Source organism: Lepidothrix coronata, unplaced genomic scaffold (genome assembly GCF_001604755.1).
Source record: "Lepidothrix coronata isolate B3197 unplaced genomic scaffold, Lepidothrix_coronata-1.0 Scaffold30, whole genome shotgun sequence".
In the NCBI taxonomy this organism is placed as follows: domain Eukaryota; kingdom Metazoa; phylum Chordata; class Aves; order Passeriformes; family Pipridae; genus Lepidothrix; species Lepidothrix coronata.
Genome location: NW_016690210.1, coordinates 126,372 through 143,334, shown reverse-complemented (window position 1 = coordinate 143,334; position 16,963 = coordinate 126,372). Strand labels below are relative to the sequence as shown.

The window sequence follows — 16,963 nt, the reverse complement described above, 5'->3', positions numbered from 1 at the left end:
GAGGGTGGGGAGGCCCTGGCACAGGTTGCCCAGAGAAGCTGTGGCTGCCTCTGGATCCCTGGAAGTGTCCAAGGCCAGGTTGGAGGGGGCTTGGAGCAACCTGGGCTGGTGGAAGGTGTCCCTGCCCATGGCAGGGGGTTGGAACTGGGTGATCTCTAAGGTCCCTTCCAACCCAAACCATTGTATGATTCTCATTTTAGGTCTGCCCTGACAGCAGCCAGTGAACAATGTGATGTGGGCAGAGGCAAGAGCCCCAGCCCTCTGTTGTTTTCACATTTTCCATGGGAAAATATCCCTTTTCCAGGTGGAGGGCAGGTAATTTGCTTGCAGAAGCTTTTGTATGACCAGTACCTGTTGGACTTTGTAGGTCAGATTCTGACAAAGAAAGTTTTAGCAGTTTCCCAAAATTAAAGGAAAGGTTTTTTTAGGAACTCAGAGCACAAAAGAGAGTCATGCACCCAGAGGGAGGCACAGGCACTCGAGGTGCCTTAGCTAATGCTTCCTCACTAGAGGAAAATAAAGCTACCTGGGCATGTTTTTTAGAGTAATAATAATAATAATAAAAATAATAAAAATAATAAAAATAAAAGACAACCCCACAAGCTTTTTGGAGCAGTTCTCTCTGCAGCAAACCTGGAAGTTGATCTGCACCTCTCTTCTCACTTGTATTTCTCCTGCGAAGTACAACAAGCAAACAGCTTCTTTTGTGTCTCCTTAACTACATGTATCCATCCCCAGCCTTGAAGTGCAGGGGGAGGAGAAAGGGAGCTGCCAGCAGCTCCCAGTGATTGATTTGTCTCTTGTTGTGTTTTTTTTTTGTTTGGTTTTTTTTTGTTGTTGTTATTTTGTTTTGGGGTTTTGTTTGGTTGGTTTTTGTGGTTTTTTTTGTTTGTTTGGGGGTTTTTTGTTTGTTTGGGGTTTTTTTTGCGCTGTGCTGAAACAACTTGTTTCAAAAATGACAATGACAAATCCAAGGGAATATTCCTTGCTAGAAATTCAAGCCCCCCCCGAATTGTCAGTGGGTATTTCGATACGAAATGGGCTGTTTTATCCATAACTCTTATTTGGGAAGTGATCTTTTCAGCTCGAGCTTGCAGCCCTTGGAAGAGAAACGTATTTTCCCTGAAGCCATTTGCTGCAATAATTGTTGCCGTGTGAAAGTGTCACTGTTGCTGTCACGGGGGACAGTTTGTGTGTGCACAAAGGTGAAAGTGCTGCACCTCCCCACTTCATAGAATCATAGAATCAGCTGGGTTGGAAGGGACCTCCGAGATCATCAAGTCCAACCCTTGATCCAACCCCGCTGTGGTTCCCAGACCATGGCACTGATGCCACATCCAGTCTCATCTTAAACACCTCCAGGGACAATGAATCCACCACTTCCCTGGGCAGCCCATTCCAATGCCTGATTACCCTTCCTGGAAAGAAATTCTTTCTAATATCCAACCTAAACCTCCCCTGGCATAACTTGAGACCGAGCCCTCTTGTCTTGCTGATGGTTGCCTGGGAGAAGAGATCAACCCCCACCTGGCTCCCCCCTCCTGTCAGGGAGTTGCAGAGAGTGAGGAGGTCTCCCCTGAGCCTCCTCTTCTCCAGGCTGAACAGCCCCAGCTCCCTCAGCCTCTCCTCAAGAGGCTTCTTGCTCCAAGAAGTATTGGAAGTGGTCGTGGAAATGGATCGGAGGTCTTTCCCGGACTTGGACCAGCCCTAAAGCAAAGGCTTGACTAATCCCGGGGCTGAGGGCTGTGCCGAGCCCAAACAGCGCAGGGTCAGGGGTTAAGCAAACACAGGGATCCAAGGAGAGGGGGAATGTGTGGGGACCGAGGGGTTTTGTCACCCCGGGGGCCCGCGCGGGGCAGTGTTTGCTCCCCTCCGCCCTTTTCGCCGGGTTGTCATTCCTCATCAGGAAAAATCCCGTCGGCCGCACCGAGGGCGCCTCAGTGCCGGCTTTTTAGCAGAGAGGGGGGGTTTCTCTCCCACTGTGCGAATCCAGGCGGGATCGCCGGTAATTGGGAGCGCGGGGCCGAACTTTCCCAGCGCTGGGAAGGGCTGGCGCTGCCCTGACACGCTTCCCAGCTCCGCGCCTCCCAGGCCGCTGCCTTCTCCCCCCCTCTCATCCCAAATATCCAAAATAAAACCGTGGGCAGCGAACTCCTGACCTTCCCTTCCCCGCCGATGGAGCCGCAGCGGGACCGCTGGTCTGTTACCTACGGGAGAGAGGGAGGGAAGCAGGGAGAGGGAGGGAGGGAGAGAGGGAGGAGGGAGGGAGAGAGGGAAGAGGCAGGCGGGGAGTTCAGGTTACCGCATCGCCGCCTTCCTTCGCTCCTGGCTCGGGAGACACCGCCGGCGATGGACCCCTCGCTCGGGATGGGGCACCGGGGGACACCTCACCGGCTGTAGCCGGCGATCCCGGTGGGAGGAGGAGCCCATCGCCCTCCCGCTGCACGGCCAGAGCCCGGGGGATGCGCTGCAGGAGCCCGAGGTGAGGAGGTGCCTCTTCCTTCCCTAACTCCGGCTCCAGGTAGGACCCGGGACAGGCGATCCCGCTCATCCACGGACGCGCCCCTGGACCAGACTCATCCACTTCGCAAAACACGCCCAGCGCCGCGGATGGGTTGGGAGAGAGATAAGAAGGGTTGGGAGAGAGATAAGAAGGGTTGGGAGAGAGATAAGAAGGGGCAGCAGGTGTAACACTGCTTGGAAGATCGGGATCGAAGCCCAGAGTTCCCTATCCAGGGACGTCCCTCTCCCCAGTCGAGCAGTGTGCAAAGTTCATCCCCTGGTAAGACGGGCAATGAGGGGCATCGCGATGATTGGCACGAGGGGTAGAACGATTTGATGGTGAGAAGGTACGAGTAAGTAAAAATAATCCAGATTTGTCGTATGTTTTACATGGGGAAAACGTTTTGGCAGCCCCACGTAAAGCCCAGGATCAGTCGGGACAAGTACAGGGCAAATGTTGTCCTCGCTGTCCTGCTGAGAGCTTGGATAAAATGCTCCAAAGGAGGAAGATCCACGAGGTACAGGTAAGTAATTAAAAAAGCAGCCACTGGGCCTGATCCTGCCAAGATTGCTGTGTTTGATCAGCACTTTTAAAGCCAAGGAGTCATCGAGAAAGGATTTGCCAGCAGGAGGGACATACAGTTGGATTTCTGTTCCTTTGCTTTCTGCCTTAGCTCCGTTAATCAAATGAGGAGCTGGGCACTGTCCCTCCCAGTCAGCCTTTGGCACAGGGCTGGAGCAGTGAGGGGACCCTGGATGGCTGTCCCAGGCTCTCTCTGCCCTGAGTGAGAGCCCTGTTGTGCCCAGGAACATTTTCCTCCAAAAGTACCAGATTGTTTCTTTAACAGGCACATAAATGCAAAGACTTAATTCAACTGTTACATGGACAGCGGAGTGTAAAGTTCCAAACACCTAAAACCGATTGTGCCAAGAGGCAGCATGGAACAAAAGGGCACAGAAAGAGCACTGGGCTCACCTGCTCCATGAAGGTGCTCCCACACCTTAAAATGGGGGAAAAAAAACCATCTGAAAGGGAAGATCCTAACAGGTCCTCATCCTACAGCAGGGCTGAGCAGCACTCAAAGATTTAAAAGTGACACTGGAATATCTTTATTGCTAACTTTCCCCATTTTGAATGGGGATTTTTTTTGTACAATCTGTATAGTTATCACTTCTCTGCAGTGCTCTCTTACTTCTTCATGTATCTTGAGTCTGTTTCCAAGGGAGAAGAGTGAGATTCTCATTCTATCTGAAATACTATTTTCAGGGATTTTTTTTTCTCTTTTTCATTAAGATGAGACAAACAACATGCAGTGCTACTTGTAAACGAGGGTGCACGAAATAACTTCTTTTGGAGACACTGGCACATGGATACAATTTTTGAAGAATGGTGCTTCCATAAACTCAGAATAACTGGACTTTTGGAGTCCTGGCATTGACAGCAAGAGCCTAAAGAAGAAATTTCCTGGTTGCTTTTTTTATAAAGATGAGAGGGTGGGTGTGAGTGGGATTTTATTCCTGTTCAGCACAATGAACCACACGGGTTTATGTGGGGTCACGTTGCTCTGATTCATCCTCTTGTGGACAATTGCTTATCTGTGGTGAGATCTGGAGTCAGAGCAAGTAGAACCTGGAATATAGCAAGTAGAATAGTAATTGGAGGAAAATTGCTGATTCATGAGGCAATTCTGAAATAAGTTAAATATGCCCATCAGCATCAGCAACAAAGGGAAAATGGGGGTACCATAGAAATAGAGGGAGCATTAGAAGAAGAGGGTCTATTAGCATTGAAGACAAATCCAGGAAGGGATGTTTGGTTCACATCAGGTGAAGGGAGGACAGAGGCAGGAGGAGAAAGCTTTTAGGCTGAATGTTTAGAAAAAATTACTACTGAGATGAGGAAAGGTCCTTCTGGGAGAACAAGGAGGGAGTGCCCCAGGGGTGCTGCTGTTTTCTCTGCCTGTGAGGGAGGATGCCCTTTGCTGGCTGCCTGCCAGCTGGGTTTGGATCACCTGTGGAAGTGGATTAAGTTAAAACTGTCTAAATATGCTCCCAAAAAGGTCAAAAAGCACCTGCACTGGGGCTGGACTGTAATGGTTGTCCCGTACAGTGTCTCCACATTGATGGTCTGAACTCTGCAGCATCTTTCTCCATCCTGGAGAAAAGGGCTCTGACCTTATTAACTACTACCCAAACTGACATTTGGGTGGGTGTTTTAGGGCCAGGATTCATCCAGAGAATTTTCCAGGCAGCTCGGGAAAGCCAATTGATGTTTTAAAATAGAAGTAAGCTTTCCTGACTTGGCTAAAGTCCCTGGAAATACATTTCTTTTTTACTCCTCAGATGCAGCACTTCCTGTGACATTACCAGAGCAGCTACACCTCCTGCCAAACATTTTTTCGGCTGGTTTTGAGGGCAAAATTGCATTTTGATCTGAGGATGCTTTTTGGCTTTTCCAAAAACAAATGTTACAAGCCGGTCATGGTTGGGTGGATGAGTTCAAGGTGCATTAAGAGCTAATGATGATTTTTTTAATAGAGAGGAAGATGCATCCTCTGGTTCAAAAGATCCCTGTGCCACCAAACCTTCCCTCTTGCCATGATCTTTATTCTCCTTTAGGTATCAACCATCTGGGTTGTCTCAGAGGCAGAACCCAGAGACCACGTGGCGTTGCATCCATTTAGGAATGGGAATCTCCACACCTTGAGGTGACACTTCGGTGTCTGAACTGATGAGACCTGCAGACATGGATTCTTTCCTGGTGAGAATAAAGATGCACCTCGTTAATGGGTGGTTGCTGCCTGCAGAGCTGCTCCTGTGCCTGTGCCTGGGCTCTGGGAGGGCTGCCCTGCTGAGGTGGTGTTTATACAATATGTGGGGCTGTGGTTAACCACCAGCACACCACCATCCGTGGCACAGAAAACATGATTCACAGGAGGAAACAGTGGGAACTTGCCTTTGAGGGGGTAAGGTTAAGGAGTAACAGCAGGTCAGGTGGCTCCTCTGAAAACTGTCTCATGATGGAAGGGCATGGAGCTGAAACTTCCAGGGACTCTTACTCGGTTTACTGAATTTTAACCAATTTATATTATAATGTCTCTTTTTTGGACCATGGTTTTTTTTTTTTTTTTTTTGATTGATGCAAAAAAATGTTTCTTTCCTTCTTATTATAACTGTACCAGTGTTCAGGCTTCATTGCCATACTGCTAAGGATACAGTGGTGTGCACATATCTGTATATATCTCATAATTTATATATGCATGGCATTTCACTGGGATTAATATTAATCTAGAATTTAACGTATCACTCTGATATTTTTTTCTCTGGAAAATTCAAAATTTGGCTCGTTTTTACTCTTTCAAAACTTGACTCGTTTCTGCTCTTCATCTTTTTTCTTTTAATCATCTTTTATTCTTGCCTTATTAAAACCGAAAAAGGTAAATAAAACCAGGCCAACGTTTTACAGAGAAGATTCAATCTGCTGTTGGAGTCACAGGGTCAATCAGCTAAATGGGTATTAGTAACATAATGACAGAACATAAGCCAGGCAACGTAGTAGGATTTGAAAATCCATAACAGTAATTCTCCTTTTCTATTTGTTGTCTAATTGATGGCTTAGGGTTTGGAGATGGGAACTCCTGCTCTGGGTCTGTGACAGCTCCCTGGCCATAAAACATTGTGGCCCTTCTGGAGAGCCAGAGGTCTATTTTAAGCATGAAAAGCCCCTCCACACACACACCACCAAGGCAAGCCTGGGGAGAAACTGGGAAAGCTAAACCCTCACTGCAGCAGCACTGCAAAAATAAAATGAAAAAAAAAACCCTAAAAAATAATCAAGACCACAAAAAAAAAAAAAAAGGAAAAAAAAAGGGAAAAAAGAAAGGGGAAAAAAAACAACCAGGGAGAGGATTGGTCTGTAAATAACATGTTCAGCAACTCAAGTGATGGAAGCAGAGGAACAATATCTTGCTCTGTCTTGCTGATGGGCTGACAAGGAGAGGTTGGTGAGAGGTGTCAGAGGGGAAAAGGTTTTCCATAGTCTGACAGTAAGGGCAGCAGTAAAAGTTCTTCCCTTGTCCTGTACCCTTTCTGAGTTTCCACCCTCCTTTCCTGCCAGCCTCGACAATTTGGGCGAGGACACCGTTAATACACTTTGCTGTAAAAACCTCCCTCTGAAAAGCAGCATTTTCCCACAAAAACGGTGGCCCAGCCACTGCTGAACCCACTGCCTTGCCAGAGACATCATCTTTGAGAGCTCCAAGCTGGCCCCTGCTCCTCTGAAACACTTGCATGTAGGAAAAGAGAAATGTTTCCCACTGCACTTGACATTTTCTTATTATCTGTGTGTGCTTAATCCCTTCTTGTGTCCTGCTGAGCTTATGAGAAAGCAATTTAGGGGCTTTATTCCAAGGAAAATCTGGAGTTAGCAGCTATTACTAGTACTTACACCAGGGCACATGTTACTTTTGATGATTGGGAAAGGAAAATGGGAATAAAACCTCTGACTTTAACTGTGCAGTATTTGGGGTTGTAAGTCCAGTTTAGGCACTTCAGTTGTGCCTCTGCTTTTGGGTCTTCCTTGTCACAGCTGCTTGAGCCTCTTTACAAAGTGGGGACTCTTTGCAGATGCCCAAAAGCACTTTGGTCATCTGTGGTTTGGGTCGTTCCCTGACGTGTGACACCTCAATGCAAAGACAACACCAACCCTCCACTGGACTCAGTGGCACAACCGGAGCTTTGCCCCAGAAAAGTTAAGAAAACTGCATTTCTTTTAATTGATATTTTAAATCTGTTTCCCAGGGGGACTCTAGACCTACTTACCTCCCTCTGCCTCAGGCCAGATTGCTTTTCCTGAACTATGTGGCAGACAGTCTTGATCTCTTGGTGCCGTTCAGATAATTACACTCATTAACAGGCCTAAAGGAGGTGTCAGATTAATTTTGGTGGAATAACTAGGCTTTGTCACAGGACTTACCACGGCCTTATCACTGTGAAATAATGAAGGAGTTCCACGAGGGTCGGTGGTGTGAGCAGAGAGACCCCAGAGCCGACCTGCTCAACTTGGCAGAACTCAGGGGGAAGTTCGTGCCAGTCATGGAAATGGGAACTTCCAAAGTAGAGAGGGCTGTGGTTTGACTGATTTGGATCACAGACCTTGACTACCTTCTTCATAGAACCACAAGAATGGTTTGGGTTGGAAGGGACCTTAAAGATCATCCAGTGCCACCCCCTGCCATGGGCAGGGACACCTTCCACTAGCCCAGGTTGCTCCAAGCCCCATCCAACCTGGCCTTGGACACTTCCAGGGATCCAGGGGCAGCCACAGCTTCTCTGGCAAACTGTGCCAGGGCCTCCCCACCCTCACAGGGAAGAATTTCCTCCTCACATCTGGTGTGTTTTGAGGTGCAAAATTCACTTCCCAAAGCCGAGGTGCAAGTTTGACCCTTGCTGTGGCTGGAGGTAGGAAAAGCATGGGAATGCTGGGGATTCCGAGGGACTGATGGAATGCCCTGGGCTGGCTCAGCTGCACACAGAAAAGCTTTGTTACCTTCCCAGAATTGTGCTCTGGCCTGGCTTTAGGGAGCAGGGGCTGAGAGGAAAAGAGATTGGAAAGTGTCAAACCTGGTTTATATTTGTCACGTCCAACGGTGAAAAGTTTTGTGCCTTTAGTGCAGCAGGTTTTGTTCCACATAAAAAACCTGATGCCTAATTTGTGAAGAATAATTTTTTGACAAACCTGTAGCCCCACGCTTTTAAATTGTTTTCTTGGACCTTTTATTATTCTACCTATTCAATTAGAAAAGATGCTTAGAATGTCAACCCTAGCTCCAGAATCCTTTGGTTACTCAGATGAGATAAGCCTTGTCTGTCTACAGGTCAGAATGTACTTACATGTTGTTCTCTATTGAATCTCATAGTCCCTTTTAAAGTTCATAAATGAGCATTAATACAGGTCACTGAAATGAAAACAATGAACAGAGAGCATTTTCCTACTTTTTCAGTACCTTGGAGACAAAAAAATAAATTAGAGATTAAGAAAACTTAAGAAAATATATTTTTTAAAAGGAGGCAAGGAAACCAGTGGCAGTTTAATCCAGTAGGATCTCACTTGATCCAGGTTGCTTTGTAGGAATTCAGTGGGTTTTCTTCTTCAGAGTTTTGTAAGAGCTCCTCTTACATTTTTAGCTCTATTGTATGAGCTGTTGCATAAACTTATTTTACAAGACTGCTACTTCCTCAAAGCATTGTAAGAGAAAAGCAAAAATGCAATCCTGCTGCAGACACAAGAGGAGGAGGAGGATGGAAAGATGAGATGAAGGAGGAGGAAAGTTCCCAGGAAACAAATGACAGGATGAGAGAAAAATAGCATCAAGCTGAGCCAGGGGAGTTTAAGGTTGAATATCAGCAACACTTTCTTCACCTAAAAGGTTGTCCAGTCCTGGCACAGCTGCCCAGGGCAGTGGTGGAGTCCCCATCCCTGGAGGGATTTAACAGACATGTAGATGTGGCACTTGGGGACATGGGGTAGTGGTGGCCTTGGCAGTGCTGGGGAAATGGTTGGACTTGTTGATCTTGGAGGTCTTTCCCAACCTTAAGGATTCTGTGGCTCTGTGATTCTCTAAACCCGCTCTCCTTCAGCTTGAGGCCATTGCCCCTTATCCTGTCACTCCATGTGCTTGTCCAGAGTCCCTCTCCAGCTTTCTTGGAACTTCTTTAGATACTGGAAAGGGCTCTAGGGTGTCCACAGACCCTTTTTTCTCCTCCAGACTGAAAAAGCCCAGCCTGTCTCTGCAGCAGAGATGCTCCATCCCTCTGAGAATCTCCGTGACCTCCTCTGACTCGCTCCAACAGGTCTACGTCCTTCTTGCACTGGAGGCCTCAGAGCTGTACGAAGCAAAATTGGGGTGTCGTGAGAGCAGAGCCTTTTTTTCATGTGTTCATTTCAGGTGTGTGCCAGAGGAGCTCTGGGCTGCAGACTCTGCAGACTCTGGTGGCCCTCTCTGGTTTGCACCCCAGGGTTCCATGCAAAGCACTTTTGGATCTGCACAGGGCCATGAAACACCCCGCCAGTTCAGTTTTAGCAAAGTCTGTAGGACACAAAAGAGGTAATTTTTTTGGCAGTGCCCTTCGTAAAATATTTTGCGGTTGGAACAAACGGGAGATGTAAAAGGCTTTGAGATAATTAAAATATGTGATTTCTGGCTCACATCAGAGAGAAAAATCAAGTATAACATCTTGCAAAAGGACTTCCTATAAAACCAGAAAGATTTGTTTTGATGCAAAACGACTGGATGTTGTTCAAAATGACCTCTAGAACAGAGGTTGGTTCAAATTCAGTTGGGAAACTGCTTTGCAAGGAGAGGAACAGGCTCCCTGAATCCATAACATTTCAACCTGAACTCGTTCGCTCCTCAGCAGAGATTTGAGCAAAATGCTTATGGATAGGCAGAAGGAGGGCACTGATGTGATTTGGGGGAGTCTACACAGAACACTCCTGGTCAGAAGGCAGAGATCAAATTTTCATGAAATCTACAGCTCTAGGGATTGTGAACTTGTGTTTTCAGATGGGAAGACAGGTACAATTCTTTAAGAAGGGGGAAGGTGGAAATGGCCCCATCCTACTGCTCTGAAATAGTGGTTGGTGGGCCTGTGGGTTACTGGGGTGAGTAACTGATGCATTAAACTCTTCTCACCAGGTTAATTTATGGAGATGTGCAATATTTTTTTCACCGTGACCTTTTTGGGTTTGCTTTGACAATTTTTCTCTCTCTGAAAATTTAGGTTTGTAGCCTGATGTGCAGCACATTAATCTGTTTACAAGGATAAATGAGTGAACATTGTTATTGTTTGGATCTCTTTCATGTAAAAGGAGAGGGGGACAGAACAGCCCCCTTCTCCCCTCAGCATGCCCTAGTGAGTCACTTAAACTTTGCACAAGCTGAACCATCCAAACAATGTGACCCACTGCTGTTTTTTTTTTCTTTTCTTTTTCTGAGCAGCTGACCCAGCTTCAAAGATGTGACTCATGGCACCTCCAGCACAAAGATCAGGAGCAGTTTCTGGGTTGATGCAAGAGCCCCACAGGACACGAGGAAGATGAGGATGGGAGGAACCTGGCTGGGTCTGCCCCTGGGACACCTGCTGGCTCTGGGACACAGGCACAAATGGAGAACCATGGTATTTAAAAAACCCCTCTTGTTGTTATTCTCTGTCACCTGACATGGACACATATCTGCTGCTTCTCCACTCGGGCTCAGTGGGTCTAAATCATGGTTTGTGAGACGCCGAAAATGGGGAGGAGGTTTGAAGCATCAGCCAAGGTAACCTGGATGTGCTTGTGTGGATTTCTGAGGATACAGTGGCTTAGGGGGAAGACTAAAGTAAACAGGACTGTGAATTTGATGGCCAGCAGAACATCTTGTGGGGATGGCATGAGGAGAAATGAGGGTGGGTGACTGCCCTGAAACAGGCAGCTTCCAATTAGAGATGCCCTGGCTTTGAATCCCTATGCAGGGGGTTTGGTGCACAGCACTGAAAGGAGACAGTTATTACTGAAAGGAACTAGGTATTGTTTTTATTAATGTGCTGTTCCTTCCTGCTTCTTTCAGATGGATTTCAGAAAGTTCAGGCTGTTTTTTTGCCTCCTCGGGCTCAGCTGTGGCAGCTTCTGGTTTTTTTACAACTGGACCGAGTTCTGCGTGTTCTGTGAGAACAGCCAAGGTTACCTGTTCCCCACAGAGCCTTTCAGGAGGATAGAAGGAAACTTCTCCCAGCTCCCAGACATCGACTGCCACAAGAACCCTCCTTTCCTCGTCCTGCTTGTGGCATCCTCGTGCCAGCACCTGGATGCCAGGATGGCCATCCGGCAGACCTGGGGCAAGGAGAGGACGGTCGCCGGGAAGCGCCTGGTGACGTATTTCCTCCTGGGAAGCACCGTGGATCCCAGCCAGCAGGCTGACATCGCTGCTGAGGGCCAACAGTACAGAGACATCATCCAAAAGAACTTCACAGACACTTACTACAACCTGACTTTGAAGACCATGATGGGAATGGAGTGGGTTCACAGGTTTTGTTCCCAGTCCAGTTTCGTGATGAAAACCGACACAGACGTGTTTGTCAACGTTTTTTACCTCACTGAGCTGCTTCTAAGGAAGGAGAAGGCCACTGGGTTCTTCACAGGCTTTTTAAAACTGCATGAGTACCCCATAAGAAGAAGAGGGAGCAAGTGGTATGTGAGTAGGGAAGAGTATCCAGGAAAGACCTACCCACCCTTCTGTTCCGGGACTGGATATGTTTTATCCAGTGATGTTGCCAGTCAGATCTATCATGTTTCTGAGAGCGTTTCGTTCATTAAGCTGGAGGATGTGTTCATAGGACTGTGCCTTGCCAAACTAAAAATTAGGCTGGAGGAGCTCCATTCAGAGCAGACGTTTTTTCCAGAAAGGATCAGGTTCTCCGTTTCCCGCTTTAAGAAAATCGTGATGTGCCACGAAGTGGAACCAACCGAGCAGCTGAGCTACTGGAACCACTTGGTGTCAGAAAACCGTGGAGAGGTGCTCTAGCACCTTCCCTCCTGGAATTTACACACCGAAATGCTCTGCTTTTACAGGGCTGCTCTTGACCCCAGCAAAACTCCCAATTAACTCCAGGTCCAGCACGTTAGAGACTTTTGAAATGGTTATTTTAATCATAGAGTTATTAAGGTTGGAAGAGACCTCCAAGATCATCAAGTCCCCCCTTGGACCTTATGAACTAAACCATTGTACTGAGTGCCACATCCAGTCATTCCTTGAACACCTCTAGAGATGGGGACTCCACCACATCCCTGGGCAGCCCCTTCCAAGGCCTGACCACCCTTTCCAGGAAGAAATTCTCCATTTCTGCCCAAGAACATGCAAATCCCTTTCTCTCCCATTCACTCCATTGCATCCCTTCTCTACACAATTATTATTTTCTGGAAGATCCAGGCCTTCAGCCCTGCCCTCCAAATCCTGCTGCTAAAGGACTGGGAACATTCCTGCAGTGCTAAACTTAAGTCAAAACACTTTTTGTTCAGAGACTAAAATTTGCACCATCCTCCTGGTGACCCCTGATAGATTCCTGCACCCATCTGTGCAGGTATTTAAGGAATGGTATTTGGAGCTGTCAGGATGCTCCTCTGCTGGCAGAGGGAACCACAGCCCTGCCCTTGCAGCGGGCTCTGTGGGGGCAGAGCTGCATCCTGGCACAGATCCCTCCTTCAGTCTCCACACAGTTTTTTTTTTGCAGAGATGGAAGAATTTTCCCGTGCAATGCTCTTGGGACAACCTTGGGGACTGCAGGTCACCTGGTGAATGTGTAAAGTTGCTTCATCTGTTCCCTTGGATGTGTCTCCTGCTGAAAATACCTGTGGTGGAGTCAGTGGAGGGTGTCTTTGATTAAAATAGACCCCAGAGACATCTTTTATATTTGTGGCTCACTTTGATTGCCTGAAAGCTTCTGTAAATGGTTTCCCAAGGCTAAACTAGAGTCACTTAGGGTGATGTAGACATTTTTTTGCTGTGAGAAACTGGGAGAAGACGGGAGGATTTTTGTCTTTTAAACAAGACCCAGAGGGATAATGTGCTCAAGTGATCCCTCAGGCTGGGAGCCCTGTTTCTCCTTTCATTCCCAAGCAAAGATCATGAAATCTCTGGGATGTTTGTAGATTCCAGAGGCGAAGAATTGAGTCTTCACAGTAGAAGATGCGAAAAATACTTTTGGGCTGTGAGGAGGGAGAAAGGAGTTCCTAAATCCTGCCTTATGCTCCTCTTTTGATTTTCTTTCTCACACAGGAAAGGTCAGTTTTATCAGCAAAAAGTAGCAAATGCCTGTGATATGTGTGAAATGTTTTTTTTTTTTTTTTCAGGGAGCAGTAGAAGTGGAGCTGTTCCCAAGGGGAAAGTGGTCTGGGAGCTGAGGAGATTTGACAACTAGAAAGGCTCATCCCCACACACCCACACAAGGGAGCAGGAGGAAAGACAGGGAAGGAGATTTTATTACTTTATTTTTATTGTTTCTTTTTATTTTTATGGGTGTTGGACTGTTCAGGTGTCTCTTTTTACTTGCCTGTGTCTGAAGAGCAGGACAAATATTTTCAGCAGGAATATGCCCCAATCTGAAAAGTGTTTAGTAACAATAATAATATATTATTTATTTTCTTCTGGTGTGGAGTAACCTGAGCTCATGCACTGATTTTTGACCACTGATGATGAAAAAAAATATATTTATTTGTTTGGCAGAAGAATAACCTTCTTCATTTTAATCTTCTTTATTAAACTTTAACTATTTTATTAAAATAAATGAAATATTTAAACAGCTCAGTTTTATTTAAAATTCAGCTATTTTCTGAATACTTTTGCTGCTGGTGAGATGGGTCAGGCTTTTTAATCCCTGTTCTTTCCATGTAACCCGCAGAAATGCCTTTTGCCATTCATTGCCCTTGTGCCCAAGGTGCAGGCTGGCTATTCCTTTAATTTATGGAAAAATGGTGAGCAAAAGGAATGCTTCCTGGTCTTTCCTAACTCCCTGTCTTGTGGGATGGAGGATCTGTGAGCTGGGACAGCATAATCAGCCCGATGTCATCTTGGCCTCTTCTTGCTCTCAGATAATAAAATAATGATAAATAATAATAATAATAATAATAATAATATAATCCTGCAGTTGCTTTTAGGTCTCACTTCAGCTCTGTGCCTGGTGCCAGCTTTGTCCCAGCTGGCAGGACCAGTCCAGCTGTGCAATCCCAGGGATCTTTGTCTCCATTTGCATTTGGGTGTGTTGAGCTGTTCACCTCCACGGGGCGTTGACATCCAAGAGCTGTGGTGGCTCCTGCAGCTTCTGCTCTTCCCTCAGGCTGAGGCTGTGGGAGAGGATAAAGTTTCCCTTCAGGAGACAGCATGTTGGGTTGTTTCCCTGGGCTATGGCTGCTTGTGAGTGCCACTAAGATACGTCCCACCCGAGCAGTTTGGGGCTTTGTATCAGCATAAAAAAAGTTACCCCTGAGGGCCAAGATCTGCTTGACCTCTTGGCTGTGGCTTTTACTTTAGTTCAGGAGTGTTCCCAATTACTTGGATACAGCCACTAACTGGGAAGATGGTGCTATTCTCTGCAGACTCTACCACTACATCTTTGGGGCTAAATTCAAGAGCAAGATGTCCCTGCCCACAGCAGGGGGCTGGAAGTAGGTGATTTTTATGGTCCCTTCCAACCCAAACCGTTCTGTGATTCTATGAAATTCAGCTGCTCTGCTGAGGAATAAGGTCCTCAGGAATGCTCTAAGAAACCATCCCATTCTGGATCCTGTTTCCACTGATTATATGTGGCTAAGCCTCTGATGGTCTATCTATAAGCATTTTGCTTAAATCTCTGCTGGGGAGCAAATGAGTTAAGATGGAAATGTTATGGATTCAGGGAGCCTGTTCCTCTCCTTGCAAAGCAGCTTCCCAGCTGAATTTGGTTGAGAACTGGCTGGTTTAGAACTGATTTTGGTTGCTGCACATAATTTTTCTCCACGTCTGATTTTCTCTGTGCTCACATCAAATAGAAATCGATTCTGTAATTCGTAGAATCATAGAATTGTTTAGGTTGGAAAAGATCTCCAAGATCATCCAGTCCAACCATCAACCCAAGACTGCCAGGTCCACCCCTAAACCATGTCCCTTAGCACCACATCTACACTTCTTTTTGAACACCTCCAGGGGCAGTGATTCCACCACTTCCTTGGGCAGCCTGTTCCAGTGCTTGAACACCCTTCTTGTGAAGAAATCTTTCCTAAAGTCCAAGCTAAACCTCCCCTGGTGCAACTTGAGGCCGTTTCCTCTTGTCCTGTCACTTGTTACCTGGGAGAAAAGACCAATCCCCACCTTGTCACAACCCCCTGAGCCTCTTTTTCTCCAGAGTAAACCCCCCCAGCTCCCTGGGTTGCTTGAAATAAGAATATGTTAAATTAACAATAATTAGACCTGCTGGAAAAGGTGATTTAAGGAAAGTAAATGATTGTGTATAAGGCAAATTCATTTATTTAAACAAAACCACTGAGCTAGTGACTTTATGAAATTAGCTTTTGCAGCTTAGGCCTCAGATCATGAATTTTAACAGAATCAAAACAGTATTAGTGGCCTTTTGCTAAATTTTATATATTTTCCTATGAAATACCATCACAAAGTGAACAGAAATATAACTAGAACTGTAAACACAATACTGCAGTGTACATAGGCTTGTTTTTTAAATTTTGTATGGGCTAATAAAAGAATTTAGGCTATTTGGGGGCAGTTTGTCTGTGAAAGCAGAGCCCTCCCCTAACATTTTTATGCTTTCTGGGTCAGAAGATCATTACATCATTTTTTTATGAATAGCTATGAAAAGGTCAGCTAAAAGTTACTCCATTGCTTCTCATTTAAATGGGGAGGAGTGAAGAATAACAGAGCTGACACAGAGTTGGCTAAAATTGTGTATCTCAACACACTCTATTTCTTCCAAGATCATTTTTTGAATACAGAAAAATTAATGTTTGATTGTTTGTTTTTTTTTCCCCGCGACTTTCATCAACCAACATATTCTTAGTTTAGAGTAGCATTGTCCAAAATGTGCAGGAAGGCTTTGGTCTCTCAGCTCCTCTGGTTCAGCCTTACCCGGGAGGTACAACCCTGCCAGGCACTTCTGGGAACACAGGGGAGATTTTTGTAATGAAACTTTTGCCTTCTGTCAGAGCTGAACAGAACACAAGGGCTGCACTGGATCTGCCAGGAATGCTGCTCCTCTTGGATTTGTGCAGGTCACTGTGTGATGTTGATGTAAAACATGTGAGAATGTTTTCATTATTGGCATAGAAGATGGGAATGTTGAGATATTCCATGAATGACATTTTAGTAAAGTATTTTGTTACCACAGTTTTGTGTGTTCACTTATCTTTCTGGTTGTGACTGTATTAATATTTCGGGATGTGGTCGAGTTAAGTAAGGGGCTTGCTCTTTTTCCAATCAAAATTAATAGAATCTTGGAATCATTTAGGTTGGAAAAGACCTTTAAGATCATTGAGTCCAACCACTAGGCCATCACTGAACCATGTCCCCAAGTGCCACATCTACATGGCTTTTAAATCCCTCCAGGGATGGTGGCTCCACCCTTTCCCTGGCAAGCCTGTCCCAATGCTTGACAACCCTTCCCATGAAGAAATTCTTCCTAATGTCCAGCGTAAACCTTCCCTGGCTCAAACTGATGACATTTCATCTGTCACTTGTTGTCTGAGAGAAGAGATCGACACCCCCCCAGCTCCCCACTCCTGTCAGGGAGTTGCAGAGCCAGAATCACAGAATCATAGAATCAGCTGGGTTGGAAGGGACCTCTGAGATCATCGAGTCCAACCATTGATCCACTACCACTGTGGTTCCCAGCCCAGGGCACTGATGCCACATCCAGTCTCATCTTAAAAACCTCCAGGGAC

General features: G+C 46.2%; 1 protein-coding gene across 6 annotated transcripts in view; it reads left to right on the top strand.

Annotated features, from left to right (window-relative positions):
* Positions 1 to 15,183, top strand: part of B3GALT5 (beta-1,3-galactosyltransferase 5) — a 34,134-nt gene extending 18,951 nt beyond the window's left edge. The window contains exons 1-3 of one of the 6 annotated variants that reach the window (XM_017810942.1): positions 2,070 to 2,482; positions 10,503 to 10,680; positions 11,112 to 15,183. In XM_017810942.1, coding sequence (XP_017666431.1) covers positions 10,600 to 10,680; positions 11,112 to 12,065 — 1,035 coding nt within the window. In that variant the 5' untranslated portion in view covers positions 2,070 to 2,482; positions 10,503 to 10,599 and the 3' untranslated portion in view covers positions 12,066 to 15,183. The other 5 variants (XM_017810944.1, XM_017810941.1, XM_017810938.1 and 2 more) reach the window with 5 other exon arrangements.
* Positions 15,184 to 16,963: the final 1,780 nt, after the last annotated feature.